The sequence below is a fragment of the Carassius carassius genome, chromosome 29, assembly GCF_963082965.1.
Source record: "Carassius carassius chromosome 29, fCarCar2.1, whole genome shotgun sequence".
Classification (NCBI taxonomy): domain Eukaryota; kingdom Metazoa; phylum Chordata; class Actinopteri; order Cypriniformes; family Cyprinidae; genus Carassius; species Carassius carassius.
The window spans coordinates 19,252,488-19,265,733 of NC_081783.1; the positions used below are offsets into that span (position 1 = coordinate 19,252,488).

General features: G+C 36.9%; 1 protein-coding gene across 2 annotated transcripts; it reads left to right on the forward strand.

Annotated features, from left to right (window-relative positions):
• Nucleotides 1–884: 884 nt before the first annotated feature.
• On the forward strand, nt 885–13,020 carry LOC132109837 (fibroblast growth factor 18-like). Of its 2 annotated transcripts, none has more exons than XM_059516218.1 (5): nt 885–1,819; nt 2,006–2,042; nt 6,582–6,744; nt 10,468–10,574; nt 11,530–13,020. In XM_059516218.1, the coding sequence occupies exons 1-5, from the start codon at nt 1,788–1,790 to the stop codon at nt 11,806–11,808; spliced, it is 618 nt and encodes a 205-aa protein (XP_059372201.1). In that variant the 5' UTR covers nt 885–1,787; the 3' UTR covers nt 11,809–13,020. The 2 variants fall into 2 exon arrangements, with proteins under 2 accessions (XP_059372201.1, XP_059372200.1); XM_059516217.1 differs by having other exon boundaries at nt 887–1,819; nt 6,582–6,753; nt 11,530–13,019.
• Nucleotides 13,021–13,246: the final 226 nt, after the last annotated feature.

The following is a 13,246-nucleotide window of genomic DNA, read 5'->3' on the forward strand; positions in this document are numbered from 1 at the left end:
GGCTGTTGAGGGAATAAACTTGCAGCTGGCAGGGGGCATGTTCAGCAGACCTTGTAAACACATTCACACCTCTGATGCATTTCAATGCCTGATGACTTATAGCACAATATTGAAAATTCGAGTTCGACAAGCACTTGCATTTCAATACTGTCTGAGAGGAATCAACAAACTCCACCAATAAAACACTTTCAGGTTTGGGAAGCTGACAAACGAGCTGAATGAGGGTAATCAGTGATTGGCAAGAAATACCTAAATACTTATAAAAATAATACTTACATTTTGTTGCATCATTAATTATCTTAGGGATTTCATTCACACCTCTACCTCAAACAAATAAATACAGATTTATTTATAACTTATATATACATACTGTATATATATATATATGTGTGTGTGTGTGTATATATATATATATTTATATATTTATATATTTATTTATAGATGAGAAAGCCATTTGGTTTTCATGTGATATGAAAATGGTAAAACAAAGACAGTGAGAAAATGTAATTAAGAATGAATAAATATGTAAATATATATGGTATAACTATAAAACATTTTTATATAATTATATTTTATAATAAAATATATAATATATAGTATATATAACTTTACACAACTTTCAGATTCACTAAATTTAAATAATTGTAAAAAAAAAACTTAGCATGTTTAATACCTGTTTTTTAAAACCATTTCTCCCTTTTATCATCTCTGACATCCTTATATGTCTTTGACTCAAGTATTAATTTATGATGAATTATTTGAATGATTATTAAGATTTTACTATTAAAATAATTATAATATTTTTATTTAATAATTTATTCAAACGTAATGACCTTGGCTCATATTACATTATCAGCAGCAGAATGCATTTCAACTTTTTTTTTATCTCTATACCGCGTGTCTGGTTTTGCTCAACTGAAATGCACCTGTTTACGAGTTCTTTTGTGAAATCCGCAAGGAATTCTCACAGATTCCCATCGAATCGACGACAGAGTTTAAGAAACCCCGAGAAGCGCAGAGTAAACAGTGCTCAAACACTGGAAAGGCGCATTCCGCTCACCGATGGACTCTCTCAGATCACCCTATCAGGTGCAAAACCACTGACAGGTTTCCACCCACCACCCACCACCAACCCAAAACCCCTCAGTGCGCTCCAGCCCTCCTCGGCACACATACAGACAGTCTCGTACATCACCCAACGCTCTTCCAGGATTCGCCACGGTTCTGCGCGCCTTTTATGTACAAACGACTCGGATAACAGTGAAGCAACAACTAAAGAAGAGACTTCTAACCGTAACTCATCTATCCTGACTTGCTGGGAAAGTTTTCCCTCTCCAAACAATGGACACGGGAAGCTTGGAATGATCCACACAAAGTGTACGCTTTCAGGTGACTTCGGCAGGTACGAACGGAATTTATCTTTTCATCTCGCATACTGGATCAAGAGTAAGCACTAAAGGTCGCGGATTGTTCACCGAGGAGGAGACACCCCGCTTCAGCCTTTTTTACCAATTCAATCTTTGCGCGCTTTGGCGAGAGAGCGCAGCGCGCGCGGACCGCGGGGAAGCGGGGACACTACGGGGAAGACACTGATTTGCGTTCATTCAGCTCTTTTTTAAACAAGAAACAGCCCCATGCTGCTTCCAGTGGCACATTTACACTTCCAATATCTCTCTTTTCCTTGGGATTGCACCTCTCCTCGGGGATTTTGTGTGTGAGACGGTGGCGGGGCTCCGCGCGGCACTTACTGGAGCGGCAAACGCTGGAAACAGGTGTATTTGACCAAGATGTCTGGTCTGCCGTCAAGGTTCATCTACGTGTAAGGAATATTCTTAATACTTTATTTGATTCACGTTGAGTTCGTACATTCTTGCCAATAGAAGTCGCTCAAAGCCAGGTTTAAGATGAACTGCTACATTTTTATCTCGTGTAATTGCTTGTGATTCACCCCTCCTTACTTCCCTTCTGTCTCTCCCTCTCATTCTCTCTCTCTTTCTCTTTCCAGGTGTTTACATTTTCTGGTCCTCTACTTCCAGTTGCAGGTAAGTCTGGCTGCTGAGTCTGGATTAAGGCAGGGATTATGAGGATGTGCCGACGGTGCGCAAACACAAAGCTTGTTTCATTTGTTGTCTTGAGGGTTTTGAAAACAGAGGCATGCATGGGAAATCTACAACCCAGAGGCTGCAAAAAGAAAAAAAAGAGTCTTTGGATTTGCTGTTGGTCTTGCCAGAAGAATTGAATTTCTTTTTCTCTAAAAGTCTGGCTTTTCCTTTTTTTTGTTGCTTATTTTTTCGTGTGTTTGACCATGATTCTAGTCATAAGTAGGCATAATTATTTCGTTCAGAATAGTTAGTAAACTCATGTTTTGACTGATTTCACGCTGAATACTAAAATAAGCAATATGTGCATTTAAATTTAAGTTTTGAGCGTTTTATTTGTGAACTCATGAATGCATTTGTGTGTGTAATATTTATTTCTCGGAGAAGGAACATTGAACATTTAAATTAAATCTAAATTAAATTAATTGCATATTAAATACAATTAAGATTAGATTGAATAAAAATGAATAAAATATATATTTGCTACAGCAGTATATATATATATATATATATATATATATATATATATATATATATGATTAAATTTAATTAAATAATATTTTTATAAGTATATGCATATACAGTGTACAGCAACTATCTGCGTCCAAATTAATAAATCCAAAGAGGCTAAGAAGTGGCCAATTTTTTTATTTCCTTTTAAAAGCTGTTAAGGTAAGACTAGCTGCAATCTCAGACTCTCCCAAGACTTTGAGGAAGGTGACTAATCCTTTGAATTCAACCGACAAAATATACCTAACGCATAAGTAATTAGATATCTGCAGTTCCTTAAATCCGTCTTTACTGACAGATGTACATTCCTCACGAGGCGGGAAGGGCTTATCGAGAGCCTTTTTTTTCTCCTGGCAAATGGGTCAAGGCATTGTGATTATAAAACTTGCATCAGAATTTCGTAATAGAAGGGGGCGATCACCACTCAAACCAGAAAACTAGACCCATGTTGGTTATATAATTTCTGTTCAGTTTTGTTCCAAAGCAGTTGGCACAAACAAGGTTTTAGTGTGGCAGTTATGACAGTAGTTCTTCTTTAGGTCATTGATAGACAGAGTACAAGTATCGCTTGCTTCTTCTGCTAACATTGGCCTTTGTTGTTGTTGGTTCTCTGAGAAAACAAACAAAGTTGTTATTGAGGAGATGCAGTGAAAGATGGCGTGATAAGCACAGTTTAAGTGGCGGTGCACTGAAGCGTTGTTTCCTGAGATGCATCCTGCACAGAGAGTGGTGTCTGCAGATAGGGCCTATCTGACATGCAAGAGTGCTCGGGACAGGGCCGGGCTTTTGAAGTCAGTGTGAGATTCGTGTGACTAGGTTGGTTTTGAAGGGAGTCGGGCGGCGTGATAAAAATGTTTGGCCGTGGCTCGCTCCCTGCATAGGCATGCCCTCTGCCTTCCCGCTCCCATCCGTACGCAACTGTCTACAAAACACACCTCTGTGTCTGACTAGATGGCCAGATTTCAGAGTAAACCCTTCTGAGGAGAGGCTGTGTGTGTGCGGGAGTTGTGTCTGTGTGTGTGTGCTTATTGGCCAAGAGGTTAGAAGTAAACTTGATTCTGTGTTAAACTGAGTTGTTTTTGACGTAAGAGCGACTAACGTATGATGACTCCTGTTTGAATGTAAGCTGTGTATTTATCTAGGAAAATAAAATGTATTTATACATTATACAATATTTTTCTAGAAGATGTTAGGGTATCTAACTGGAACTAATATGTTTATAGTTGTTTCACAACTAGGCTGTTTTGTGAAATGTCTTTTGGTTTGTTGAACACTAGATGTTGTCTGCTGCAGTGGTCAAATCTTTAAAAATTAGATTGAACTTTGAGGATTCAGGATGTAATTGTACATTCAAACCACTGTGAATGATCACGTTTGACCTTTTGGCATTATTCTACATGAATGCCCTAAATGCCATTGTGATTTTGTTTATTATAGCTTACATTCAATAGTTCTTCTCCAGTATATTTATCAAGAAATATATGCTACCGTTTGAAGGTTTGGGGTCAGTAAGTGTTTATTTTATTATTTTTATATTCAGCAAGGATGCATTAAATTGATCAAAAGTAGCAGTAAAGACATGTATAATGTTATAAATGTTTTTTTCAAATAAATGCTGTTCTTTTGAACTTTTTTATTACATTTTGACATTTTCAACACACACAAAAAATTAATTAGCACAACTCTTTTCCACATTGCCAAAAAAAAAAAAAAAAAATATGTGGACCCTAACAAAAAAATATGTGACTGGTGTAATTGTCTGCTGAAAATTCTACTTTGCAGTACAGGATTAAATCACATTTGAAAGTGTATTAAAATTGAGAACAATATTAGAGTATTTCTCATCAAATAAATGCAGCCTTGGTGCGCATGAGAAACTTATTTAAAAAAAACATTAAAAAAATAAATCTTACTAACTTAATTTGTTGAATGGTAGTGTTTTTATCAATATATTCAGTCTCTTATTTTGCTGTTTTATTTCTTGGGGAAAATTGAATAATTACAGTGTTTCGAAGTGATTTTCATTTGTGATTGAATAATTCCAGCATTAATGGGTTAATTTAGCCAGTTGTGTCATGCTGATGTATTTCTTAGCAGTCTTGCATTCAGCATAAATCTCTATGGAAGTTCTTTCTCAACCCCGTTTTTTTTTTTTTGTACCGTAAGCTGCGCTTTTCCCCTCATGCTCCCTAAATGTCATTAATTAGCCGAGGTTAAAATAACATGGAGTGGAAGCATGTAATGTGAGCATAATTAACCACCTGAGAGAAGCCACATAAAAGCTCATTACAGGATAATTACCCCTCGTTTCAGCCCGTGAGAGCAGTCTTGGCTGGGACAGAGATTCCAGGGTTTTTAGAGGTATATGTTTTCCTCACATAAGAATTGAAATCAGAAGAGGAGGAGGAGGAGGAAAGATATGAGGATATTGGATGAGAAGTGAATTGGTGATTTTCATATAAAGCCTCGGGTGATTGTGAATGTGAGCGACAGGAGATACCATGGCAAGCTATATTGTATTTTATTATGTTAGTGCTTTGTGTATTTGTGTGTGTGTACCAGTGCAGCAGTCTTCAGTTGTGTACAAGTACTTCCCATACTTACAGGTGTGTATGTTTGATTTATGAGTGTGATTCTTACCTTAGGCAGATATTTGTTTGATGACAGAGTTGGATCTTTCAGGTGGATAATTGCTGGAGACTTGCTTGTGGAAATTGAAAACTTGACTTCTCGGTGTAGCTCCAGGCTCACCGTATTCAGATGTTTTATTTAGTGAGAGAGAGAGAGAGAGAGACGGGCACCAAAACATGCAGGAATCACTGTGATCTGAACTTTCATTGAATTCTTTTATTGCTTGGAACTAAGTCAAGTCACCTTTATTGATATAAGACTTTGTACAATACAGGTTGTTTCAAAGCAGTTTCGCTGGAGTTAATAACAAAATCAATTATGCAAACCTTTTTAAAATATAAATCAAATTCAATTTCTGCTGTAAAGTCAGTTTAGTGTTGATTCAACATGGTATCAAAATTTGACCCTGTTTACTTTGTACTCAGTACACATTCCTGGCTCTTATTGTGACTGTTTCATGGCAGCATGTTTTTCCTTAAAAAAAGTGTTGTCATAATTTTTCATCAGCACGAAAAATAGTTTTTCCTCTGAAACGACTACCACTGTTCTGGCACGTAATAGACACTTTCCAGTCAATTCCTAATTTATGAAATCCCATCCTCTTGTTTCACATGATGAAAGTAAAATCAGTTATTAATGCTGTATGACGCACAGAGGATTTTCTTTTCGCCGAAAATGGTAGTTTATGTTGTAGCATTGGACTCAAATTTACTGACTTTGCTCAAACAGCGTATTGTAACTTCCCAAAAGATGTGATAATTTTTGTTCTTTTTTTCCCTTTGTTAAACACTTGTAGTGTTCCCAGTCAAAAATGACCAGTCTACAAAATAATGTATTAAAATTGATTATGCAATTGGATTTAATCATTTTATTAACCTGTTTTCTTTCAATTAGCACAGGTTTTGTTTTTCTTTTTGTAACTGATAGAGCTTTCAACATTTCCCAAGTTATCCACTAATAATGCTTTTTTGTTTCATTCAAAAACTGAAATGCATAAGACCAGGGATTCTTTTCCTAAGTTGCCCGTAGCTCCATTGGTTACTATGGTGCTACCATCAACTTAAGCTTTTAGGAAATGCATCTCAGATGAATGAGGCCTACAACCAATCAGTTCCAAAAAGAAATACAAAACCTGTGCAAATTGAAAGAAGATGAGTTAACAAAAAGATTAAGCCCCAGAACCGGTTGATAATATAGCAGAAAGAAAGATGTAAAAGCAGTTTTTATAAGACGGGTCATTTTTGACCGGGAACAGGATTTTACCAACAGCAGAAGAGGCATGCAGTTTTAAAACTGAATCAAGACATAGATCAACATACATTTTGTTCTTACTGGTTCTAGGAATCTCAACAGAGTTCTGCCGACTTCCGGTTCTACATCGAGAACCACACCAGAGATGATGTGAGTCGGAAGCAGGTGCGGATATATCAGCTCTACAGCAGAACCACTGGGAAACATGTGCAGATCCTGGGCAAGAAGATCAACGCCAATGGAGACGATGGGGGCAAGTACGGTACGGGAGTGTTCCTGTGCTCTGAATAAACCATGCAGAAGAACCTGTTACCTGTTTGTAGTCTGCTTTTGAACACATAAGGCACAATGATTTACAGAGATAGTTCAACCAAAAATTTAATTTCTGGTATCATTTGCTCTCCCTAATCTCATTCCAAACCTGTATGACTTTGTTTCTTTTGTTAAACACAAATGGGGAAGTTATAAGGACTGCACTGGTTACTCTTTTCCATGCACTTGCAATAAATCTTAATAAAGATGCAAAAAAAAAGAAAAAAAAACTATAAATGTGGTATATTAATAGTTGGGTATACAACTAAGCACAATAAGCCATTATTCACTGAAAATAAAGTTAACTGCTGTTGCAACATCATTGACTTTTTCATGCATATCAAATTATGTTTAAGGTCAATATTCAGGTTGCAGCCATATTCTGAATACAATATTTACTGTATATGCATAAATATGTTTACAGTATTTATGCTTATGATGTTTACATCAATATATATGGGTGGGAATCAGAATTTGAGGAGTGAGAATATTACTAAAATGATTCGGGTAATCCGATGCCGTGACTCAGTTATAATCAGAATATTGCATGATTCATATTGGGGTATTATTGTGCATGTAAATGTAGTCAGTGAGTTGAATTTGAGAATTTTAGAGATCTAATTAACCAAAAAAATTAAAACAAGTTAAGACACTTCTACTTCACTCAGTGAACTCTCAAGAACAGGTATTCAGTAAAAACAGTCTCAGTGTCTTTCTCACACTGTCAAGTAAACTGGACCACTTTTATGAAACTTTTATAATACTTTATAAAAGTTTTTTATACTTTTATACTTTTTTGTCATTTCCGTGCTTGACAGCACTCATTCACTTTTATTATATTAAAAAGAGTTGCAGGATGTTCATCAGAAATTCAACATGAGGAAATAAAGGCATACAGGTTCGGAATGACATGAGGGTGGATAAATGATTAAAGACTGTTTATTTTTTTTGAAGAACTATTGCTTTAACTCAGAAATATTCTGCCGTTGCATATTTTAAATTTTTCCTAAATGGCTTTATTTTGTAGCAATCTCTGATTGTGAGCATGCTTTAATCAGTTTTCTGATAATTATGTATATATAGCATCATTCAAGCTGCCTCTTGCGTTTTAATTGACTAAATAATTAGGCTAATTAAATGAATCCATTCCACCAACATAAAGTGTTTAGTACTCTCCATTAGCTCAATTGAACTCATGTTGCCGTGTTTAAATACCTAATTTCCTCAGCGAATTCCATCTAGGCCTGCTAATATCATATCTAAGATGAACTTCTTCTCTTTAACATCCAACCTGAGCTGTTATTAATCAAAATGTATTAAAGTATAAACAAAACAAAAAGCACAGAACTGATGGGCAGCGTGCCCCAGCGGTAAGAGTGTGAGAACAGAGACTCAGAGTGAAGATAAACACACTGAATGCTGCACTTAACTTTGCCGACTGATACAAGCATGTTTATATTTAAGCCTTGTGCTCGTTTGTGTCAGTCAGAGCCGTTCAGCATAAAGATTCCACAAGAGACACGACTCCATAAAGCTCTAGTCTTGGATTCCTATACCTGCATAATCCTGTTTCTTATGTGGCCATATTATCCTTTGGATTCCTAGTGCTCCGTTTCTGTTTGTGTGGAGTTTTAGTCTTTTGTTTGTTCTTAAAGGGATAGTTCACCCTAAAATGAAAATTTTGTCATTAATTATTCACGCTCATGTTGTTTCAAAAACGTGAGACCTTTGTTCATCTTCAAAACACAAATAAAAATATTTTTGATGAATTCCGAGAGCTCTCTGACCCTCCCATAGACAGCAAGGATCCTTACATGATCAAGGTTCCGAAATGTAGCAAGGACATCGGTAAAATAGTCCATGTGACATCAGAGGTTCAACCGTAATTTTACAAAGCTATGAGAATACTTTTTGTTTGCAACGAAAAAAAAATACTTTTTAACTATTTATAGCGTCCTGATATTGACCTTGCACATTCATTCAGAGTTATTAAGAGAACTATTTTTGTCTGATTTGTGAATGAATCCTAGAGGTTTTAAGCAACATTAGGGTGAGTGATTGATCATAAATCATAGATTTCATTTTTGGGTGAACTATTACTTTGATTCACTGTACATTTGGTCAGCAGTTTGTGCTTATATTCATGTTTTGTGGTGTTTTGGTGATCAGGGTTGGGTTCAGAATTGTCATAAATCTTATAATCTTTAAATATCTGTGCCATTAAACTGCATGATGTTGGAAAATGACAGTCGTTACCATAGAAGCAAACATTTTATGCTTGTGTTTCTATAGCATCCCTTGTGGCAATGCTGAGAATGCAAAATGTGCTTGTGTCATTCCTGGGTTTGATGAAAGGATAATAATTCATTAAAACATCCATCCATCCATCCATTTTCCATATCGCTTATCCTTTGCAGGATCATGGGGGTTGGAACCAAAAAAAAATCTAAATATATTATATAAATATTTTGTTTGCCTTCATGTCTTGTGACCATTAAACAATATCTGAGTACTGTGAACATACCAATGTATTGCAACCTGATCTGTAGAGAGTGTTGGACAGACGTGATTTTATCCATCAGGAATAAAAACTGAATATCCAGTTTCACTTTGTAATGCGTCATGTTACAGAAATAAATGGGTGGCGAACAGTCTTTCACATCGACTTAAACACAGCTAGTTTCCTTGAGTAAAGCAAAAGCAACATGAAAACAACCCTGTGTCTTATATTTGAACACACTGCTGGATCAGGTCTTGCACTCGTATGGCTCATTTATTAGCAAACACTCGCCTTCCCAGAAACATCTCAAAAATGTCTTCACTTTCACCCCTGTTTGGGATAATAAAACATTAACTTTACTGAAGGTCAGTGTGTCCGGTTGACATCTTTGCTTTAATATTAATAAGCTGCACCAGTAAGAAATCAGATGGCGTGAGAGATGCACAGATGGTGAGCTGACTGCTTTAAGCATTCGGTTTTTAGGTACCGAGTTCATTTAAATACAGGAATATTTGTTGTATTTTTCAGGCATATCTTTCAAAACGTCATGCACTTGTTAAAGCGGTCTGTGCCACTGAGGAGTGGGATCTTTCCCACCCTTATTTGATCTCAAGTGCCCTGCCTGGATTAGTCGTTCCTCTCATGTTGCCCGGGGCTGTTTTGGAAGGGGACAGTTTTGGTGTTGCTCTCTAAGCCTCTCTGCTTTGAGCACCTTTGAATAGCCCAGTGTGTTCAACAAATGGATCATCCTAACTTTTTGATTGAGTGAGCACGAACTAAAGGCAAGTGGAAACCCAATCCCTGGGGATCTGAACTGCTTCAAGGAGTTTGGCAGATTGCTTCCCCCCCAAGAGAGGGACCCTTAACAAAGGTGGTTACAGAGAGAAAGAGAGAGAGAGTTGAGAGAGTTTTTTAGGAGTTGTGAGGGAGCTGTAGTGTATGACGAATCATTACCTTTCTCTCACAGTTTTTTTTTAAATAGTTCACATGCCAAATGTAGTTTTGAATCAAAAATTTTCTTACTATGAATCAGGTGTGTTCTTAACAAATTCCCACGGAAATCGTATGTTTCTGGAGTTTATTTCTAACAAAATGTATTGAATTCTATGAGAATCATATTGCCTTCATGAACTCAAAGTAAACTGTGTTTATTTTTACCCGCAGCTTTACTTGTTGTGGAGACGGAAACATTTGGTAGTCACATTCGAATAAAAGGGAAAGAGAGTGGATACTACATCTGCATGAACAAGAACGGCAAAATTATTGGAAAGGTATGTTTACTATCACACATCAGAACTAAAAATATCTGATTCAAATAATATTTGCTGTTTTCACTGTCTTGCAAACAGGTATAAAAAACAGGTTTAGGTTAAACTACGATATGTATGTAACAAAATAGTTTTTGGCTCCTGTGTGTATGCTTTTGATTTACATATGAGCTTGTTTATAATTGCAGTTATGATTATGATTAACTCATGTATTGCATGTTTAGTGAATGTAAACTTAATACGTGAGTTTGTAGTTGGGACCAAAACCACTGCTACTGTAACCTACTCATGATGGTTATATAATGGAGCCAGTCAACACATATTTTCATACCATCTATTCAAACAAAAATGAAATATTCAGGCTGGCTGTTTGAAGTTAAAATTGTCCGTTTTTCCGTCCTTGTCCTTGTAGTCCTTGTAACTGCCATACCACAAACAAATCTTAGTGGAAAGACCAACACCCCCTACATTTGCCATGAATAGGACATTACGTGCTTCACTGGCTTATTTTGAACTGACCCTAAGCTTAAGGGCCCAATTATTGTGTCTTGTTGGCAAAAACTGGTCATTCTTTTAAAAACATTATGCTTTGCAAGACGAGTAGGCGCATATACTGTGAAATGTTAATAAATGGTATATAAAAAAGAAGGCCTTTTCTACATTTTCTTAACTCAATAGATTATCTAGACTATCATTGAGATTATTTATTTATTTTTTAAGGAAAAATACAACTTGGCTGTGTTGCTAACAGATTCTGAAATATGTTGTATATAATATATAGTAGTATCATTTTTAAATAGGTGAGCAATCATGAACTTTGAGAAAACTATGTTTTAGGGTTTATGTTTTACAAAGATGACTGACAGGTTGTAAATAAAATCACATCAGACCATTAGCTGAGGGGTTGTTCAACAAGTGGACCATTTTTCTGACACGCCATCATGTCTTTTCTCCTCAGCCCAATGGGAATAACCAAGAGTGCGTCTTTGTGGAGGAATATTTGGAGAACAACTACACGGCGTTGGTGTCGGCCAAGTACAAAGGCTGGTATTTGGGTTTCAACCGAAAGGGTCGACCCAAAAAAGGATCCAAGACCACGCAAACACAACAGGAAGTGCATTTCATGAAGCGCCACCCCAAAGGAAAAGTGGACCCTCTGGAGGAGTTCCGTTTCACGACGGTAACGAAACGGACACGAAGGGCGCGGCGTTTAAAACCCAACCCCAAAACGGACTGAGTCGCTCCCCGTGCTTCTTACCTGACAAACACCTTAATCTTATCCGAAACAGGAGAAGGAAGAGGACACACTTAAACAATGGCTACAGAAAAGAGACAAGAAACTTAAGTTCAAAGATGTTTTATTTTTATATTTCAGAAGCGTCAAGTTTCTCCCAGCTGTTCAGTGTGGGTCTTTTTTAAATGTAATTGGTGTCTGTTATTTTATTTATACTGGATTAACTAAGGATGACCTATAAGGAACTAGCGTCTCCTGATTTGACACGTTTAAACTCTGGAATAGCGATAAGAGCATACTGCACCACCTGGGAAACCTTTTATTTTCATTTGTGTTGCCCCCCAACAACAAGGATCCAATATTTTCCACTGGAATGGGCTGTCATGGAGACATAACGACAGAGCGATAACAGACTCATGTGACCTTTGCAGGCCTCCATAAGTAAACGTGAAGCTTTGAGTGCAATATTTTGAAGAGCCTCTCTGTGGGATGCCTTTCTGGTCTGAATGGACAGCAGGCCTTCTCTCGGGCCCAATGCGCAGAATGCTTCGATATTCTTTGATTCAGCTTAGATCGACGTGCTTTGACTAGCCAGATATCAGCTTTAGCTGTGGTGATAGTGTGTGTGAGAACTAACAGACGCGAGCCTGGATATGAAGGGACTGGAAAAAGGTTTGGGGAATCGCTCCAATGCTCTACATTTGGATCATGCGTACATGCAGGTTATGCAGTCTCCCTAAATGTAAGCTATACGTAATGCAAAACCAGGTATGATGCATCCCTCTTAACGTCCCGGACACTCGACAAGTGATGGATTTTGACTACTTCCTGGTCACTCAGTCAATGAAATCGGTCCACCTGACAATCAGTCATGTTCTTTGTGTACTAGAACGCTTTCTCTCAGTTCTAGAAGGTTTGAGAAGGAGGGAATCACTTCTGCAGACGCTGGACTCCAGCCACTGTTGGTGAGGTAGACTCTCCATATGGGTGTAGCTGTAGTATACACTCGTCTATACACTCATCGTCTGTCAGACGTTACTAACAATCATGCCACTCGTACGATTAAATAAATGTATGCAAAAATAATAATTTTATTACTATTATAAAATATTTATTGCCTTTCTCTGTAAATATGTCTTGATGAATTTATTTGACCTCTGTTAATAATAATAAAAAAAGAGGACTATATATGGAAAATGAATATATGTTATTACTGTTTTTGTGGCGTTCGTATGTTTGGATGTATGATGGACAATATTGCAGTGCTAGAAATACAGTACCTGCTGCTGACAGTTGCAAGGTGATTTCATAATCAAATGTGTGGGTCAAAAGACACTCTACATTTCAGTGTAATGTGTCAATGAAAACAACTAATTCACTTTCTGAGGTGTTAATAGGTTAGAAGTAACTGTCAAGCTGTAATGCACCACAAAAAAATGAC

What these genes read in the sequence shown, in the direction of transcription:
- LOC132109837 (XM_059516217.1), top strand. Translation starts at nt 1,788, where the DNA reads ATGTCTGGTCTGCCGTCAAGGTTCATCTACGT. An exon ending in AGACGATGGGGGCAAGTACG is followed by an intron (nt 6,754 to 10,467) that starts GTACGGGAGTGT and finishes TTTTACCCGCAG; the next exon opens with CTTTACTTGTTGTGGAGACG. An exon ending in ACGGCAAAATTATTGGAAAG is followed by an intron (nt 10,575 to 11,529) that starts GTATGTTTACTA and finishes TTTTCTCCTCAG; the next exon opens with CCCAATGGGAATAACCAAGA.